Consider the following 20,483-nt stretch of genomic DNA (forward strand, 5'->3'; position numbering starts at 1 on the left):
GTGTGGGAGGCAAGTTGTTAGAAGCAGTGAAAAGTTTTTATCGAGGATGTAAGGCATGTGTACGTGTAGGAAGAGAGGAAAGTGATTGGTTCTCAGTGAATGTAGGTTTGCGGCAGGGGTGTGTGATGTCTCCATGGTTGTTTAATTTGTTTATGGATGGGGTTGTTAGGGAGGTGAATGCAAGAGTTTTGGAAAGAGGGGCAAGTATGAAGTCTGTTGGGGATGAGAGAGCTTGGGAAGTGAGTCAGTTGTTGTTCGCTGATGATACAGCGCAGGTGGCTGATTCATGTGAGAAACTGCAGAAGCTGGTGACTGAGTTTGGTAAAGTGTGTGAAAGAAGAAAGTTAAGAGTAAATGTGAATAAGAGCAAGGTAAGTAGGTACAGTAGGGTTGAGGGTCAAGTCAATTGGGAGGTAAGTTTGAATGGAGAAAAACTGGAGGAAGTAAAGTGTTTTAGATATCTGGGAGTGGATCTGGCAGCGGATGGAACCATGGAAGTGGAAGTGGATCATAGGGTGGGGGAGGGGGCGAAAATCCTGGGAGCCTTGAAGAATGTGTGGAAGTCGAGAACATTGTCTCGGAAAGCAAAAATGGGTATGTTTGAAGGAATAGTGGTTCCAACAATGTTGTATGGTTGCGAGGCGTGGGCTATGGATAGAGTTGTGCGCAGGAGGATGGATGTGCTGGAAATGAGATGTTTGAGGACAATGTGTGGTGTGAGGTGGTTTGATCGAGTAAGTAACGTAAGGGTAAGAGAGATGTGTGGAAATAAAAAGAGTGTGGTTGAGAGAGCAGAAGAGGGTGTTTTGAAATGGTTTGGGCACATAGAGAGAATGAGTGAGGAAAGATTGACCAAGAGGATATATGTGTCGGAGGTGGAGGGAACGAGGAGAAGTGGGAGACCAAATTGGAGGTGGAAAGATGGAGTGAAAAAGATTTTGTGTGATCGGGGCCTGAACATGCAGGAGGGTGAAAGGAGGGCAAGGAATAGAGTGAATTGGATCGATGTGGTATACCGGGGTTGACGTGCTGTCAGTGGATTGAATCAGGGCATGTGAAGCGTCTGGGGTAAACCATGGAAAGCTGTGTAGGTATGTATATTTGCGTGTGTGGACGTATGTACATACATGTGTATGGGGGTGGGTTGGGCCATTTCTTTCGTCTGTTTCCTTGCGCTACCTCGCAAACACGGGAGACAGCGACAAAGAAAAAAAAAGAAAAATGTTCCAAAATCCAAAAAAGTTTAATTCCAAAACCCTTATGGTCCTGGCATTTTGGATAAAGGATACTCAGATATTAATGTAAGAGAAGTAAGTTTAGAGTGATGTGCAGTAGCTTACCTGGTTTGATGTTTTGTACACTACTCATTCATATTAATACTTACCAACAAGAGAGACATCTTTATGGAAAAAGCTTATCAGTTTCTTATTGATAGAAAATTAACATGTTTATCATCCTGTCTATCTACCAATATCTCTGATACTTGTTCCCAATGGGAACTCCTATCAAGAGGGTGGCCATAGCAAAAGTTTCTTCTTACCTCTGTCCTTATATGCCTCCCTCACATACTCCATTCCATTCATTCTTCCACCATTTCTCTCCCCCTAGTACTCCTCCACTCTGTTTCCCCATGTCACAGGTGGTCTTCCTCTCATGCCAACCCCTTCATTTGTGCTATCACACACTGTCCTTATAAATTCCCCATCTTGCATTCTTTCCACATGCCCAAACCACCACGAAGTATGACAATTCACCCACTCTGTCACTTCACATTTTATTCCATTTGCATTTTTTGCCATACCACATCTCTCATACACCGCTCATTTCTTTCTTCATTCCATCTAGTCTTACCACATGCTCCTCACAAATAGCTCATTTTCACAGCCTGGATTCTTCACCTCTGTGACTCATTTCATGTCCATGTTTTGGCTGCAAAGGTCAGGGTCAGGAGGACTTTGTTGTCTCTTAATCCTTTCTTCATTTCCATACTTACCTCCCTACCCTTCATTTCCTTACTTACACCCCTGCCCTTCATTATTTAACCCTGTACTGTTCTCTATCTAATCTTTCCTTCTATCTCACAAAACTTACCCAAGATAGCTCCTATATGCTGAAATTCTCTCACCTCTTCATTTCTTTCTCTTTCCATATCTGTAACACAGTTTAATACACTTTCTTCCTTCACTCTATATGGTTTTGCAAAATCTATACTTTCACTTTGTTTCCTTTCAAACATCATTACTTTACTTTTATTTGCATTATCTTCAATTGCCCAACCTTACACACTTTATGAAACACACTTACAACCTTCTGTAACTCCTTTTCACTCTAAGCAAACACAGCATCATCCACAAACAGGCTTGTCACTAGCCACCATACCTCACTGCCGCACTCCATCTCTGCACCCCCTTTCCATAGTTTTAGTCTTGCCTCTCTTAATTCTCCATCCATATATGTGTTAAAGAGCCATGGTGACATCCCATAGCACTGCCCCACACCCACATGTATACCAAAACTTTCGCTCAACTCTTATACATGCATTTGCTAATGTATAGAAATGTTATGTATTTACTGAAAGTTTGTTTATCATGTACCTACAGAGAGCCTAATGAATCAGATCCCAGAATTCCAGTGATGGTACTTGAAAATGAAGATTGGTGTGTAAGTGGAGGTAGCTCTGGAGGAAGTGCTGTAGCTGTTGCATCTGGGTCAGCTTTTCTGTAAGTGTTCTTGTATAAATTGGCTTTGATTTTAAAGCTAGTAATTTACTTCAATCGTATTTTTAAAATTATTAATTTACTTTAATCTCATATATGTAAGAGGGGGATGGGAAATATGAGAGGTGTATCAATTGTGATCCGCTGACAACACAGCTTTGGTGGCTGTCTAATAAGAGAAATTTGGGAAACTGGTAACAGAGTTTGGGATAGGGGAGAAAGAATACTTCCCACGTATTCCCCACGTGTTATAGAAGATGACTAAAGGGGGCGGAAGCAGAGGGCTGGACCCCCTCCCTTGTATTTAAGATTCTGAAAAGGGAAACAAAAGAAGGAGTCAAGCGGGGAGTGCTCATCCTCCTCGAATGCTCAGATTGGGGTGTCTGAATGTGTGTGGATGTAACCAAGATGAGAAGAAAGGAGAGATACGTAGTATGTTCCAAGAAAGAAACCTGGATGTTTTGGCTCTGAGTAAAACAGAGCTCAAGGGTAAAGGGGAAGAATGGTTTGGGAAAGTCTTAGGAATAAAATCAGGGGTTGGTGAGAGGACAAGAGCTAAGGAAGGAGTAGCAATACTTCTGGAGCAGGATTTGTGGGAGTATGTGATACAGTGTAAGAGAGTAGATTCTAGATTCTAGTGGAAGAGATGGGTGATTATTGGTGCCTGTGCACCTGGTCATGAGAAGAAGGATCATGAGAGGCAAGTGTTTTGGGAGCACCTGAATGAGTGTGTTAGCAACTTTGATGCACAAGACCAGGTTATAGTGATGGGTGATTTAAATGTGAAGGTGAGTAATGTGGTAGTTGAGGGTATAATTGGTGTACATGGGGAGTTCAGTTTTGTAAATGGAAATGGTGAAGAGCTTGTGGATTTGTGTGTTGAAAAAGGACTGGAGATTGGGAATACCTGGTTTAAAAAGAGAGATATACGTAAGTGTACATATGTGAGTAAGAGAGATGGTCAGAGGGCATTATTGGATTGTTTTTAATTGATAGACATGTAAAAGAGAGACTTTTGGATGTTAATGTGCTGAGAGGAGCAGCTGGAGGGATGTCTGGTCACAATCTTGTGGAGGCGAAGATGAAGATTTGTAGAGGTTTCCAGAAAAGAAGAGAGAATGCTGGAGAGAAGAAAGTGGTGAGAGTAGGTGAGCTTGAAAGGAGACTTGTGTGAGGAAGTACCAGGAGAGAATAAGTATAGAATGGCAAGAGGTGAGAACTAATGACATGAGGGGAGTGGGAGAGGAATGGAATGTATTTAGGGAAGCAGTGGTGGCTTGCACGAAAGATGCATGTGGCATGAGAAAGATGGAAGGTGGGCAGATTAGGAAGGGTAGTGAGTGATGGCATGAAGAAGCAAGGTTGTTAGTAAACAAGAAAAGAGAGGCGTTTGAATGATACTTGCAGGAAAGTAGTGTAATTGAATGGGAGACGCTTAAAAGAAAGCGGCAGGAGGTTAAGAGAAAGGTGCAAGAGGTGAAAAAGAGGGCAAATAAGAGTTGGGGTGAGAGAGTATCATTAAATTTTAGGGAGAATAAAAAGATGTTTTTGAGGGAGGTAAATAAAGTGCATAAGACAAGAGAACAAATGGGAGCATCAGCGAAGGGGGCAAGTCAGGGGGTAATAACAAGTAGTGATGGAAGGAGTATTTTGAAGGTTTGTTGAATGTGTTTGATAATAGAGTGGCAGATATAGGGTGTTTTGGTTGGGGAGGTGTGCAAAGTGAGAGGGTCAGGGAGAGTGGTTTCGTAAAGAGAGAAGAGGTAGTGAAAGCTTTGCGGAAGATGAAAGCCAGCAAGGCGGCAGGTTTGGATGGTATTGCAATGGAATTTATTAAAAGGGATGACTGTGTTGTTGATAGGTTGGTAAGGATATTCAAAGCATTTATGGATCATAGTGAGGTGCCTGATAATTGGCAGAATGCATGCATAGTGCCATTGTACAAAGGCAAAGGGGATAAGGGTGAATGTTCAAACTACAGAGGCATAAGTTTGTTGAGTATTCCTGGGAAATTATATGGGAGGGTATTGATTGAGAGGGTGAAGGCATGTACAGAGCATCAGATTGGGGAAGAGCAGTGTGGTTTCAGAAGTGGTAGAGGATGTGTGGATCAGGTGTTTACTTTGAAGAATCTGTGTGAGAAATACTTAGAAAACAGATGGATTTGTATGTAGCATTAATGGATCTTGAGAAGGCATACAATAGGGTTGATAGAGATGCTTTGTGGAAGGTCTTAAGAGTATATGGTGTGGGAGGTAAGTTGCTAGAAGCAGTGAAAAGATTTTTACCAAGGCTGTAATGCATGTGTACGAGTAGGAAGAGAGAAAAGTGATTGGTTCCCAATGAATATCAGTTTGTGGCAGGGGTGTTTGATTTGCCCATGGTTGTTTAATTTGTTTATGGATGGAGTGGTTAGGAAGGTACATGTAAGAGTATTTGATAGAGGGGCGAGTATGCAGTATGTTGTGGATGAGAGGTCCTGGGAAGTGGGTCAATTTTTGTTCGCTGATGATACATCTCTGGTGGCAGATTCAGATGAGAAACTGCAGAGGTTAGTGACTGAGTTTGGAAAAGTGTGTGAAAGGAGAAAGTTAAGAGTAAATGTGAATAACAGCAAGGCTATTAGGTTCGGTAAGGATGAGGGACAAGTCAATTGGGAGGTAAGTTTGAATGGAGAAAAACTGGAGGAAGTGAAGTGTTTTAGATATGTGGGAGTGGACTTAGCAGCAGATGGAACCATGGAAGCAGAAGTGAGTCACAGGGTGGGGAAGAGGACAAAGGTTCTGGGAGCAATGAAGAATATGTGGAAGGAGAGAATGTTATTTCGGAGAGCAATAATGGGTAGGTTTGAAGGAATGATAGTTCCAACAGTGTTATATGGTTGCAAGGCATTGGCTGTAGATAGTGTTGTACAAAAGATGATGGATGTTTTGGAAATGAAATGTTTGAGGACATTATGTGGTGTGAGGTGGTTTGATTGAGTAAGTAATGAAAGGGTAAGAGAGAAGTGGGGAAATAAAAAGAGTGTGGTTGAGAGAGCAGAGGGGGGTGTGTTGAAATGGTTTGGACTTATGGAGAGAATGAATGAGGAAATGTTGATAGAGAAGATATATTTGTCAGAGGTGAAGGGAACAAGGAGAAGTGAGACCAAATTGGAGGTGGAAGGATGGAGGGAAAAAGATTTTGAGCAATCAGGGCCTGAACATACAGGAGGGTGAGAGGCTTGCAAGGAATAGAGTGAATTGGAATGATGTGGTATACTGGGGTCGATGTGCTGTCAATGGACCAAACCAGGGCATGTGAAGTGTCTAGGGTAAACCATGGAAAGGTCTCTGGGGCCTGGATGTGGATAGGGAGCTGTGGTTTTGTTGCATTACACGTGACAGCTAGAGACTGAGTGTGAACAAATGTGGCCTTTTGTCTGTTTTTCTGGTGTTACCTCACTGAAGCAGGGAGAAGCACTGCTATTTCCTGTGTGGTGTAGTAGCAACAGAATGGATGAAGGCAAGCAAGTATGAATATGTACATGTGTATATATGTATATGTGTGTGTATGTGTATGTATATGTTGATATTTATATGTATGTATTATTGCATTTATGGGCATTTATGTATATATATGCACATAGGAGTGGATGGGCGATTCTTTGTTTGCTTCCTGGCATTACCTAGCTGACCCAGGAAACAGCCATTAAGTATGATATAATAAAATAGAAATTTGAAAATGTATGTAAAGAAAATTAAGGGAATGAGGTGCAGCAGGAAGATAGAGAGGATGGATTGAATGTGAATTTAAATGGAGAAGAAGTTAGTGCTTGGGATTGGAAATAACAGCAGATGGAATCATGGTGGCTGAAGCGAGTCATTGTTTCCTGGGTACAGTAAGGACCATGTAGAAGGAAAAGTTAGTGTCTATAATGGCAAAGATGGGTAAGCTTGATGGTATATTAGTCCCAGTAGTGTTACACTGATGTAAATCTTCAGCCTTGAATGAAGAAGAAAGGAAGAAGGTGGATGTGCTGGAAGACGATTTGTGGTACGAGCTTCATTAATCATGTAAGAAATAGCATAGCAAGGGATAGGAGTGTTAGTGAGCAAAGTTTGATTAATTGAACTGATCAGGATGCATTGAAACAGTGCAGACGTATGGAAAAGATGAGTGAAGAATGAATGACTAAGAGGTTCTGTGTGCCACATGGAGGGAGTAATGGTAGGGTTGGACTGAAGAAGGGATGGAAAGATAGAGTGAAGGAAGCTCTATATTATCCAGGCTTCAACATTCAGAAGGGTCAGAGGCATGCATTGGATAGAATGAATTTGGGCATTAAAGTGGCGCCCGGAACCAGCATACACTCTCCATGTTAGGATTGTCTGTGTCATCATAATGGAACTACCAGGCTAGTCCTGCCATTTTCTCTTTACAAGCACCATACAACTACTCAAACCTCCCTTACATTCCTCACATAAGTTCTCTTGCCACCTTCTGTCCACACAGTCGTTTTAAGATATAATCATGAAGGATTCCAACAAATCTGTGACACATAGTCTCTGGCATCGTGGGCTGCTAAGAATCTCCAGGTTTCTGCCTGACTCTACAGCCAATAAGAGGGAGGGCTCAGACAATATTAGCACTGGTCCCTCCCACAGCCTTTCCCTTTCTGATAGACCTCCTTTTTCCATTCATTCTATTAATGTTTCTTCTGTTGAACACTGTCTGTCTAGTACCTCTCCTAATATATTAATTCTCTCTGAGACCCAGCTGTCAAATGATATTTTCACTTATCCCTTTTACTTATCCAACTATAATCTCCATTCATAATTCCATTTCAAAGGTGGTGTCTGTTCACATTCCAACGTCAGCACACTGGTTGCATGCTCCGAGGACCTTAAGTCCCCAAACTTTGATGTTATCGACTCAAGGTCTGTGTCCTAACTACCACACTTTTCATGTTTTTTACCTATTGCTGTCCCAAGTCTGCAGATTTTATATCTTTCTTTGACTGTCTAAACTCCTGCAGTGAGACTGTGGTATCCTCTCATTCACATGTCAAGATCCTCTACTCAAGGGATTTTAATATTCACCTTGAGCAATTTACCTCTCACCCTATCCATATTCTTGATATTTTGAATCTGCTTTTCACCTCTAAACCATCCCATTGTAACTACACAATCTTGCCCCCAATTGGTTTAATTGATAGGTGGCCAGTGACCAGGGAGGTATATCTTTCTTTGACTGTCTAAACTCCTGCAATGGGACTGTGGTATCCTCTCATTCACATGTCAAGATCCTCTACTCAAGGGATTTTAATGTTCACCTTAAGGAATGGTTGAATTCTTCCCATGTGGATGGTGGGGGGACTGAAACCCTGAAATATTCTCCATTCTCAATGATCTTGAGCAATTTACCTCTCACCCAACCCATATTCTTGATCTTTTGGATCTGCTTTTCACCTCTGATCCATCCCATTGTAACTACACAATCTTGCCCCCATTTGGTTTAATTGATAGGTGGCCAGTGACCAGGGAGGTATATTATCAGTACTACCCACCTAGGTATTGGGATGGTTAGTGATGGCTGCATAGTGAGCCAGCACTTCAGTGGTTGTCAAGTTGCACTTCTCTGACCTAGATAGTTGTCTTTTCTTTCTGCCTCACCAACACATGGACTACTTGCATTCTGCCCACAAAAACACAATCTCTTCTTTTCATACACAATATTTGACATCATTTAACTCACACAGCTCATTCTTTGTAACTCTAAATTTTCCTGCCATGAGCACTGTGTGCTAGCCCTGTCTTTTGGCAAAATGGTAGGAGCTGTAGATAGAAATAGTAGGTAGGAGCATTAGATAGGAACATTAGGTAGAAGTAGTCAGAAGGAAATTAGGCAGGAGCGTGAGGTTGAAGTAGTCAGTAGGAACATTGGGTCACAGCCTCTGCACTGAAGGCTAAGAAGTGGCACTGGAGTTCACTATTTATGGAGGTTCTGTTGCCATGGCCACCCATTCAGGGAATTTCAGTTGCGAACAGGCATCAGAGACATAAATAGATAGATCATACTCTCATAAATGTATCTATTTTAATGGCACCTACCCCCCCCCCCCACAGCAGCTCCTTTGAAGCATAAATATTGTCATTTCAAAATAGCTTACTGGAATAACTTATGGAAATTTTTCCCTGACTTTCCTTGGGTAGATAACTGTCTCTTATGTGTTGATGCATCTCTTTCCACCAAATGCATAGCAGAGGTTATTATTGTGAGAATCAAAGCATTTATCCCCTCCTCCTCCAAGATGACCTCTTCTTCCAATCTATGGTTTAAGCATTCCTGTTCTGAGGTCATTCAGGCAAGGGATCAGGCATATCAAGCTTGGAAAACTCTTCTTCTTCCTACTCCCATTCAGCATTTATCAGTGCCCATAATCATTGCAGGTACATTATCCATGATGAAAAGCTTTTCTTTACTCAAAGGAAGTGCACTAACCTTGCCTCGTCTTCCACTGTGAGGGCATCACTAACAACTTCCTTCACTTCTCTATTATCTTGTCTTTTTCGTAGACAAAGCAACTCTCTTTGGTTCCCATTTCTCGAACTCCACCTTGTATGACTCTAACATTCTCCCACCCCATGATGCTCTTGCCAAGCTTATGCCCCTTCCTGTAGTCTCTTCAGATTGTCAGAAAAGCCCTTCTTTCTTTGGACACAAGCATGGCATATGGTCCTGATGGCTTCCATCCCCGTGTACTGAAAGAGTGTGCCACCGAACTTACACGTGTGCTTGCTCATCCTAAGAATGGTGTCTGCTCTAACCCCTCGAGCTATCATCCTGTTGCTTTGACAGCTGCTATTTCCAAAATCTTTGAATCCCTCTTCAACTCTCACATCCTTAGACATCTTGAATCTTAGTCTACTCTCTGATCACCAGTGTGTGGCATCTGTACAACAAGATCCACTGGCAATATTCTATCCTATTTTACTCATGTCTGGCCATCATCCTGAAGGATTATGAGGAATCCCAAGTGGTTATCCTTGACGTATCCAAAGCTTTTGACAGTGTGGCACTGGGGTCTCATCTCTAAGTTCCCATTTTTTTGGCTTCCCTTGCTCAGTTCACTCCCTCATATCTAGCCTTCTCTCTGGCCAATCTATTTCCATAGTCATTGATGGATCAGGCACACAAACACACACACACCCACACACCATCACCATCAACAGCAGTGTCCGTCAAGATTCTGTCCTATCCTGTACATTTTTTCTCCTTTTTTCAGCCTTTATTTTCTGCTTCCAATAACTCCTTTTTTTCAGTCTTTATTTTCTGCTTCCATTAACATCATTTTGGAACATTAAAGCCTGTGATTTATTCAGTTTAAATGACTATTCACATTATCTTTGAAATATTTTCAGTAATCACATTCTTCTCAAATATTTTTCAGTATTTGCATTCTTCTTTAACTTTTTTTCAATACTTTTGTCTGATCTCTCTTCAGAGTGTAGAAGAAATTGTGTCCAAGCACAGACAGAAATATATTTCAGAGATTAGTTATTCTTAGTAAGCTCTTATAAGCTTAATTTTGAAAATTTTTTCCCATAAAATCTTTTATTTCGCTTCATAATACCTGTAATTATGATACCTTTTTCCCCATTGTGGCAATTACTTCTCATTCAATAGGGCATTAGGATCTGACACTGGAGGATCAGTGCGTAACCCAGCTTCTTACTGTGGAGTTGTTGGTTTCAAACCCTCATATGGTGTAGTGCCACGCTTTGGACTTATCAGCTTGGTCAATTCCATGGATGTACCGGGATTATTTGGCCGTCATGTTGATGATATTGCTACTATGCTTGGTGTTGTGGCAGGACTTGATATTCAGGTAAGGATGATAGTTCAAGCCTTTCAGCCTTGTTGAAAAAGAGAAAACATTTATGAAATTATGTAACTGTTGGAAGGCTTATAGAATCTGATATGTAAGACATGTTTTTTTTTACAAACACAGAGTTTAGAAATTGGCCATGAATTACACTACCCCAAGCAATTTACTGAAAAATGGTTCAGAACTGCTAAGAAGACTTTTATAGGATTGACCCTAAAACAGAAGTCTGCAGAAAACAGTTAGTTTTACCTTGTGATGACCATCTGTCAAATATTAGTCTGTGACGTAAAAACTTTAATGTACATATTTCATTTTAAAACATTTACATTGTGCCAATGAACAAAGGCAAAGGGATAAAGGTGAGAGTTCAAATTACTGAGACATAAGTTTGTTGAGTATTCCTGGGAAATTGTATGGGACGGTATTGATTGATAGGGTAAAGGCATGTATAGAGCATCAGATTGGGGAAGAGCGGTGTGGTTTCAGAAGTGGTAGAGGATGTGTGGATCAGGTGTTTGCTTTGATGAATGAATGTGAGAAATACTTAGAAAAACAAATGGATTTGTATGTAGCATTTATGGATCTGGAGAAGGCATATGATAGTGTTGATAGAGATGCTTTGTGGAAGGTATTAAGAGTATATGGTGTGGGAGGTAAGTTGCTAGAACAGTGAAGAGTTTTTACCAAGGATGTAAGGCATGTGTATGAGTAGGAAGAGAGGAAAGTGATTGGTTCTCAATGCATGTTGATTTGCAGCAGGGGTGCGTGATGTCTCCATGGTTGTTTAATTTTTTTATGGATGGGGTGGTTAGGGAGGTGAATGCTGGAGTTTTGAAGAAAGGGGCAAGTATGCAGTTTGTTGTGTATGAGAGGGCTTGGGAAGTGAGTCAGTTGTTGTTCGCTAATGATACAGCGCTGGTGGCTGATTCGGGTGAGAAACTGCAGAAGTTGACTGAGTATGGTAAAGTGTGTGAAAGAAGAAAGTTGAGAGTAAATGTGAATATGAGCAAGGTTATTAGGTTCAGTATGGTTGAGGGACAAGTTCATTGGGAGGTAAGTTTGAATGGAGAAAAACTGGAGGAAGTGAAGCGTTTCAGAAATCTGGGAGTGGACTTAGCATCGGATGGAACCATGGAAGCGGAAGTGAGTCAAAGGGTGGGGGAGGGAGCGAAGGTTCTGGGACCATTGAAGAATGTGTGGAAGGGGAGAACGTTATCTCGGAGAGCAAGAATTGGTATGTTTGAAGGAATAGTGATTCCAACAATGTTATATGGTTGCAAGGCATGGGCTATAGATAGGGTTGTGCAGAGGAGAGTGGATGTGTTGGAAATGACATGTTTAAGGACAGTATGTGGTGTGAGGTGGTTTGATCAAGTAAGTAATGTATGGATAAGAGTGTAGTTGAGAGAGCAGAAGAGGATGTGTTGAAATGGTTTGGACACATGGAGAGAATGAGTGAGGAAAGATTGAAAAAGAGGATATATGTGTCAGAGGTGGAGGGAACAAGGAGAAGCAGGAGACCAAATTGGAGGTGGAAGGATGGAGTGAAAAAGATTTTGACTGATTGGGGCCTGAACATAGTTAGGGTGAAAGGCATGTAAGGATAGAGTGAATTGTAAGGATGTGGTATACCGGGGTGGATGTGCTGTAAGTGGACTGAACCAGGGCATGTGAAGTGTCTGGGGTAAAGCATGGAAAGGTCTGTGGGGCCTGGGTGTGGAAAGGGAGCTGTGGTTTCAGTGCATTACACATGACAGTGCTGAGTGTGAACAATTGTGGCATTTTTTTGTCTTTTCCAGAAGCTATCTTGCTGGAGAGGGGGGTGATTCTTTTTCATGTGTGGTGGGGTGGCAACAGAAATGGATGAAGGTAAGTATGAATATGTACATGTCCATATATATATATATATATATATATATATATATATATATATATATATATATATATATATATATATATATATATATATGTCTGGATTTGTATGTAGCATTTATGGATCTGGAGAAGGCATATGATAGAGTTGATAGAGATGCTATGTGGAAGGTATTAAGAATATATGGTGTGGGAGGCAAGTTGCTAGAAGCAGTGAAAAGTTTTTATCGAGGATGTAAGGCATGTGTACGCGTAGGAAGAGAGGAAAGTGATTGGTTCTCAGTGAATGTAGGTTTGCGGCAGGGGTGTGTGATGTCTCCATGGTTGTTTAATTTGTTTATGGATGGGGTTGTTAGGGAGGTGGATGCAAGAGTTTTGGAAAGAGGGGCAAGTATGAAGTCTGTTGGGGATGAGAGAGCTTGGGAAGTGAGTCAGTTGTTGTTCGCTGATGATACAGCGCTGGTGGCTGATTCATGTGAGAAACTGCAGAAGCTGGTGACTGAGTTTGGTAAAGTGTGTGAAAGAAGAAAGTTAAGAGTAAATGTGAATAAGAGCAAGGTTATTAGGTACAGTAGGGTTGAGGGTCAAGTCAATTGGGAGGTGAGTTTGAATGGAGAAAAACTGGAGGAAGTGAAGTGTTTTAGATATCTGGGAGTGGATCTGGCAGCGGATGGAACCATGGAAGCGGAAGTGGATCATAGGGTGGGGGAGGGGGCGAAAATTCTGGGAGCCTTGAAGAATGTGTGGAAGTCGAGAACATTGTCTCGGAGAGCAAAAGTGGGTATGTTTGAAGGAATAGTGGTTCCAACAATGTTGTATGGTTGCGAGGCGTGGGCTATGGATAGAGTTGTGCGCAGGAGGATGGATGTGCTGGAAATGAGATGTTTGAGGACAGTGTATGGTGTGAGGTGGTTTGATCGAGTAAGTAACGTAAGGGTAAGAGAGATGTGTGGAAATAAAAAGAGCGTGGTTGAGAGAGCAGAAGAGGGTGTTTTGAAATGGTTTGGGCACATGGAGAGAATGAGTGAGGAAAGATTGACCAAGAGGATATATGTGTCGGAGGTGGAGGGAACGAGGAGAAGAGGGAGACCAAATTGGAGATGGAAAGATGGAGTGAAAAAGATTTTGTGTGATCGGGGCCTGAACATGCAGGAGGGTGAAAGGAGGGCAAGGAATAGAGTGAATTGGAGCGATGTGGTATACCGGGGTTGACGTGCTGTCAGTGGATTGAATCGGGGCATGTGAAGCGTCTGGGGTAAACCATGGAAAGCTGTGTAGGTATGTATAATTGCGTGTGTGGACGTATGTATATACATGTGGATGGGGGTGGGTTGGGCCATTTCTTTCGTCTGTTTCCTTGCGCTACCTCGCAAACGCGGGAGACAGCGACAAAGCAAAAAAAAAAAAAAAAAAGAAAATGTCTGTGTATGTATATATATATATGTATATTTTGAAATGTATATGTATGTGTGTGTGTGTATGGTGTGTGTGTGTGTGTGTGTGGTCGATTATGTTTATACATGTGTATGTAGGTGGGTTGGGCCATTCCTCATCTGTTTCCCTGTGCTACCTCACTAATGCTGGAGATGGTGATTAAGTATAATAATAATGAAAAAATTACAATGCTAAAGGTATCCCGATAAAGAATTCTCCAGTTAAGGTTACTGGTTGTATTTATTGAAATCGGTGTAAAGCTGGCAACAAATTTTATATAGGTGAAAAAGGCAAGGGATTGGATGTTGGAATAAAACAGTATAAGTACAGAATTTGAACTGGCCAGCAATCCAATGCCTTGTTTGTGCCTCTTAGTGAAAATAATCACTCAGTAGACTGGAAAAATGTGGTTATTGTTAAGTGTAGGAATAGGGATGAAAGAATTAAAATCCAGCATAATTAAACACCATGATGATAATGTATTGAATAACAGTCAAGGCATGTACGGACTAGATCCATTTACTGTAGAGAAAATTGTGAAAAGTTTTGTCAACTGTTCTTGAGTGCAAGTCAATCTTTTGTTTTGTTTTACCTGACAGAGGTAATCCAGGAGTTGTCATGTCAGTATTTTTCACTCCATCCTTCAATCTCCAGTTTGGTTTCCCCATTCTCCTTGTTTCCTCCACTCCTGACACATGTATCTTCTTTATCAACCTTTCCTCACACGTTCTCTCTATATGTCCGAACCATTTCAACACACCTTCTTCTGCTCTCTCTCTTCCACACTTCTTTTTTTATTTCCACCCATCTCTCTTACCTTTGATTATTTACTCAATCAAACTACCTCACACCACAAATTTCCCTCGATCATTTCATTTCCAGCACATCCAACCTCCTCCATACAACCCTAAGGCTCATGCCTTGCAACCATATAATATTTCTGAGACTACTGTTCCTTCAAACATGCGCAGCCAAATAATGTTCTCCCTTTCCACACATTCCTCAGTGCTCTCAGAATGCTTTTTCCCCTCCCTACCCTATGACTCACCTCACTGAATACCCCATGTCCTCCAGTTATACCCTTAATTGCCACATTAATCACTTTTGCTTTTAAATTACCCATAACTAGTACCTGATCTCTAGCATCAAGACTTCTGACACACTCACTCAGCTGCTTCCGAAACACTTACCCTTATTCTTATCCCTATTCTGGCCAGGTGCATAAGTACCAATAACCACTCATTTCATGCAAACCATTTCCCTTTTTACCCACATCAGTCTAGAGCTCACTTCCCTACACTCTTTGACACATTCCTACAACTCCTACTTGATCAGCAGTGCTACCACTTCCTTAGCTCTTGCCCTAACACAAATCCATAACTTACCATGAAGACATTCCCAATCCATTTTTCACCTTTACCCTTGAGATTTGTTTCATTTAGAGCCAGAACATCCAGGATCCTTTCCTCAAATATACTACCTATCTCTCCTTTCTTCTAATATTGGTTGCAATCAAACACATTTCGGCAGCCCAGCCTAAGCCTTTTAGATTTTTTCTCCATTTCCTGCATTACCTTGGTAGTTCCATGAGCAGACGATGCCCTATCCCTCCAAGAATTCCCATGAAGGGCTGCCTAGGGCAAAAGTCTCCACTTATCCCTGTCCTTAGATGCCTCCCTCACATACACCATTCCATGCATTCTTCCTCTGCTTCGCTCCATCTAGTATTGCTCCACCCTATTTGCCCATGTCACAGGTGATCTTCCACTCTTATCAACCCCTTGAATTGTACTATCATACACTCTCCTTGTAAACTCACAGTCTTGCATTCTTTCCACATGCCCAACCACCTCCAAGTATTATGTTTCACTCATTTACCTCTCCACAATCCATTCCCTTCGCATTCCTTGCCATACCACATCTCTCATACACCCTTTCATTTCTTTCTTCATTCCATCTAGTCACACCACATGCTCTTCTCAAATAGCTCATTTCCACAGCCTGGATTCTTGACCTTTGTACCTCATTCCATGCCCATGGTTTGGCTGCATAGCTCAGGGTTGGGAGGACTATGCTGTCCCTTGATCCTCTCTTCACTTCCATACATACATCTCTACCATTCATTATTCTATTAATGGGTGTAATGATTCTTTTACCTTGTACTGCTCTCTCCCTTATCTCTTCTTACATATCACCACACTTACCCTAGACAGATCCCAGATACTTAAAGTCCCTCACTTCTTCCTGTCTTTTCCCCCCATATCCACTGCATAATTTAGTACACTTTCTTCTTCACTTTATTTGGTTTTACAAATTCTATACTTTCACTGTTTCCTTTCAAATCCCATAATTTACTTTCACTTGCATTTACCTTCAATCTCCTCTGCTAACACACATCATAAAACACACTAACAATCTTCTGTAACTCCTCTTCACTCTCCTCAAACACTGTCATCTGCAAACAGACTTGCCATTAGCCACCATATCTCTGCCACACTCCATCTCTGCACCCCTTTTCCCTAGTTTTGCCTTCATCTCTCTTATCACTCCATCTTTATATATATTAAAAGCCACGATGATATCACACAGCCCTACCTCACACCTACATGTATCCCAAAACTTTTGCTCAGCTCTCCATCCACTCTTACACATGCATTTGCTCCTCTATAGGAGGGTTTTACACCATTCAGCAGATTTCTTCCTATACCATATATCCTTAACACATCCCACAAAGCATTCCACATGACTCTGTCATACGCTTTCTCCAGATATATAAAAGCTGCATACAACTTCTTATCTTTCACTAAGTACTTTTCCATGGTCATCTTTACTGCAAAAATCTGATCCACAAATCTCCTACCATTCCTAAAACTCTCGTATTATTCTGCATTCAGTCACTTCCATCACTCTGTTAGGTAATATTCTTGCATACTTTTTTCCTGGTATACTAAACAGACTTATTCCCCTATAATTGCTACATACATCCTTCAGACCTTTTCCTTTGAATCAAGGAATGATAATAGCTTTTACCAAGTCCTCAGGCACAACCTTCTGTTTCCATGCTGGATTACATACAAGATGCATCCACTCTATCACACTTTCTCTTCCATACTTCACCATTTCAGCCATAATCCCATCCACTCTAGGTGCCTTTCCTTCCTTCAGCCTCATTATTGCCCTTCTTACCTCCCTCTTTGCTATAGGCCCTTGCACTTGCATCTTCTTCCTTTCCTCCTCCATACCCATGCATGTAACAACTGCTGCCTCCCTTTTCACACATTCATCATTTCTTCAAAATACTCTGTCCATCTTCCTTTCACTTCCTCCTTTTTGATTCAGCAATTCCCCTTCCTTACTCCTCACGTCAACATTTCCACTCTTACATCCACCTTTTCCTTTTTTCGCCTACTTCCAGTATACTTTCTTATTATCCTAAAACATTTCACTTAACTTTCCTCCAAATTCTTCATTTCAACTACTCTTTCTTTGCTTTCCTCAATCAGCTTCTTAACATTCTGCTTAAATATTTGTATTCTTTCCTCCTTTGCTGAACTTCCACTGGTACATTCCTATTGAGCAATCTACCATATGCTTTTTTCTTCTCTTCCACAGCATTTCTAATCTCTTCTGTCCAGCATGCACTGTCCTTTTTATTCATGTATCTCACTACCTTGTATCCAACTACTGATTCTACAACCTTTTTTAGTATTTCTTTAAACATTTTGAAAACCTCATTCACACATGACTGCATCTTACATTCACTGCATTTCCATCAAAGCTTTCAATTACTTTTCTTTCACACTCCTTCCTGTATTTTTCATGATTCATCTCGCTTGCTAACAGTTTTACCTCTCCATTCTTCCTAACACCGTACCTACATTTCTCCCTAATCTATATCCCATAAGAACCATGCAATGGTCAGAGTCTCCAGAGTATTCTCTCACGACTCTAGCATCTTTCATCCACTGTCAAATTGTCAATCAAAGCCTTTTGCTCTTCCCTTCCATCATCCCTCATCCATGTATATCTATGGATCATCTTATGCTGAAAAAAGGTGCTCACAAGGAATAAACCTCCTCTCAGCACAAATATCCACAAGATAGCTTCCATTCTTATTTACTCTAGGCACTCCCTATTTACCAACTATCTCACCAATCCCATCATATCCCACTTTCACATTCATTTTTTTTTTTCTTTGTCGCTGTCTCCCGCGTTTGCGAGGTAGCGCAAGGAAACAGACGAAAGAAATGGCCCAACCCACCCCAATACACATGCATATACATACGTCCACACACGCAAATATACATACCTACACAGCTTTCCATGGTTTACCCCAGACGCTTCACATGCCCTGATTCAATCCACTGACAGCACGTCAACCCCGGTATACCACATCGATCCAGTTCACTCTATTCCTTGCCCTCCTTTCACACTCCTGCATGTTCAGGCCCCGATCACACAAAATCTCTTTCACTCCATCTTTCCACCTCCAATTTGGTCTCCCACTTCTCCTCGTTCCCTCCACCTCCGACACATATATCCTCTTGGTCAATCTTTCCTCACTCATTCTCTCCATGTGCCCAAACCATTTCAAAACACCCTCTTCTGCTCTCTCAACCACGCTCTTTTTATTTCCACACATCTCTCTTACCCTTACGTTACTTACTCGATCAAACCACCTCACACCACACATTGTCCTCAAACATCTCATTTCCAGCACATCCATCCTCCTGCGCACAACTCTATCCATAGCCCACGCCTCGCAACCATACAACATTGTTGGAACCACTATTCCTTCAAACATACCCATTTTTGCTTTCCGAGATAATGTTCTCGACTTCCACACATTCTTCAAGGCTCCCAGGATTTTCGCCCCCTCTCCCACCCTATGATGCACTTCCGCTTCCATGGTTCCATCCGCTGCCAGATCCACTCCCAGATATCTAAAACACTTTACTTCCTCCCGTTTTTCTCCATTCAAACTTACCTCCCAATTGACTTGACCCTCAACCCTACTGTACCTAATAACCTTGCTCTTATTCACATTTACTCTTAACTTTCTTCTTTCACACACTTTACCAAACTCAGTCACCAGCTTCTGCAGTTTCTCACATGAATCAGCCACCAGCGCTGTATCATCAGCAAACAACAACTGACTCACTTCCCAAGCTCTCTCATCCCAACAGACTTCATACTTGCCCCTCTTTCCAAAACTCTTGCACTCACCTCCCTAACAACCCCATCCATAAACAAATTAAACAACCATGGAGACATAACACACCCCTGCCGCAAACCTACATTCACTGAGAACCAATCACTTTCCTCTCTTCCTACACGTACACATGCCTTACATCTTCGATAAAAACTTTTCACTGCTTCTAACATCTTGCCTCCCACACCATATATTCTTAATACCTTCCACAGAGCATCTCTATCAACTCTATCATATGCCCTCTCCAGATCCATAAATGCTACATACAAATCCATTTGCTTTTCTAAGTATTTCTCACATACAGTCTTCAAAGCAAACACCTGATCCACACATCCTCTACCACTTCTGAAACCACACTGCTCTTCCCCAATCTGATGCTCTGTACATGCCTTCACCCTCTCAATCAATACCCTCCCATATAATTTATCAGGAATACTCAACAAACTTATACCTCTGTAATTTGAGCACTCACTCTTATCCCCTTTGCCTTTGTACAATGGCACTATGCACGCATTCCACCAATCCTCAGGCACCTCACCATGAGTCATACATACATTAAATAACCTTACCAACCAGTCAATAATACAGTCACCCCCTTTTTTAATAAATTCCACTGCAGTACCATCCAAACCTGCTGCCTTGCCGGCTTTCATCTTCCGCAAAGCTTTTACTACCTCTTCTCTGTTTACCAAATCATTTTCCCTAACCCTCTCACTTTGCACACCACCTCGACCAAAACACCCTATATCTGCCACTCTATCATCAAACACATTCAACAAACCTTCAAAATACTCAATCCATCTCCTTCTCACATCACCATGTTTCTCTCTTCCTCAAAACTGTTCATACAGTCATTATAATTCCTCCAGAAAAGCTTTATTTTGTCCTTACCTTGCACAGTCTTCATATTCACAGGCATATATACACATACCCATGCGTATTTCACAATCCCAGTCTTTCCTTTCACCCACACTATTCTTGATTGATTCGATCCATGCACTGTAACACCCTCCCATACTCTTAGTGATGGCAGAATTGCACATCCTTCTTTTTCTCTTCCCCAATGATTTTCACTCACTCCCATCCATACCACACCTCCTTCTATACCCTACCATGACTTGTACTAATCAGTTCCATTTTCACTCCACACACCCTGCCTGAGGATATGGGTTTCCCCAATCCCTAGCACATCCACACTACAACTATTACACCTCTCCACAATCTCCCTCCTTTTATTCTCCCCAGTCATCCCATTCACATTCAGTGCCATCACCCTCAATCACTCATTCATTTTAACCTTCTGCATAACTTCTTTACTTTCCACGGTAGCAGCACCTCCTACCTCATTGGTTACGATACTGCCACTATGCAAAGAAAT

At 41.6% G+C, this 20,483-nt stretch overlaps 1 protein-coding gene across 7 annotated transcripts in view; it reads left to right on the plus strand.

Moving 5' to 3' along the window:
• Nucleotides 1-20,483, plus strand: part of GatA (glutamyl-tRNA(Gln) amidotransferase subunit A, mitochondrial) — a 106,772-nt gene that overhangs the window by 33,158 nt on the left and 53,131 nt on the right. For all 7 annotated transcript variants that reach the window (XM_071682701.1, XM_071682702.1, XM_071682699.1 and 4 more), the window contains exons 4-5: nucleotides 2,601-2,720; nucleotides 10,386-10,587. In XM_071682701.1, the coding sequence (XP_071538802.1) occupies nucleotides 2,601-2,720; nucleotides 10,386-10,587 (322 nt within the window). The remainder of the gene's footprint in view (nucleotides 1-2,600; nucleotides 2,721-10,385; nucleotides 10,588-20,483) is intronic.

Source organism: Panulirus ornatus, chromosome 34 (assembly GCF_036320965.1).
Source record: "Panulirus ornatus isolate Po-2019 chromosome 34, ASM3632096v1, whole genome shotgun sequence".
Classification (NCBI taxonomy): Eukaryota; Metazoa; Arthropoda; class Malacostraca; order Decapoda; family Palinuridae; genus Panulirus; species Panulirus ornatus.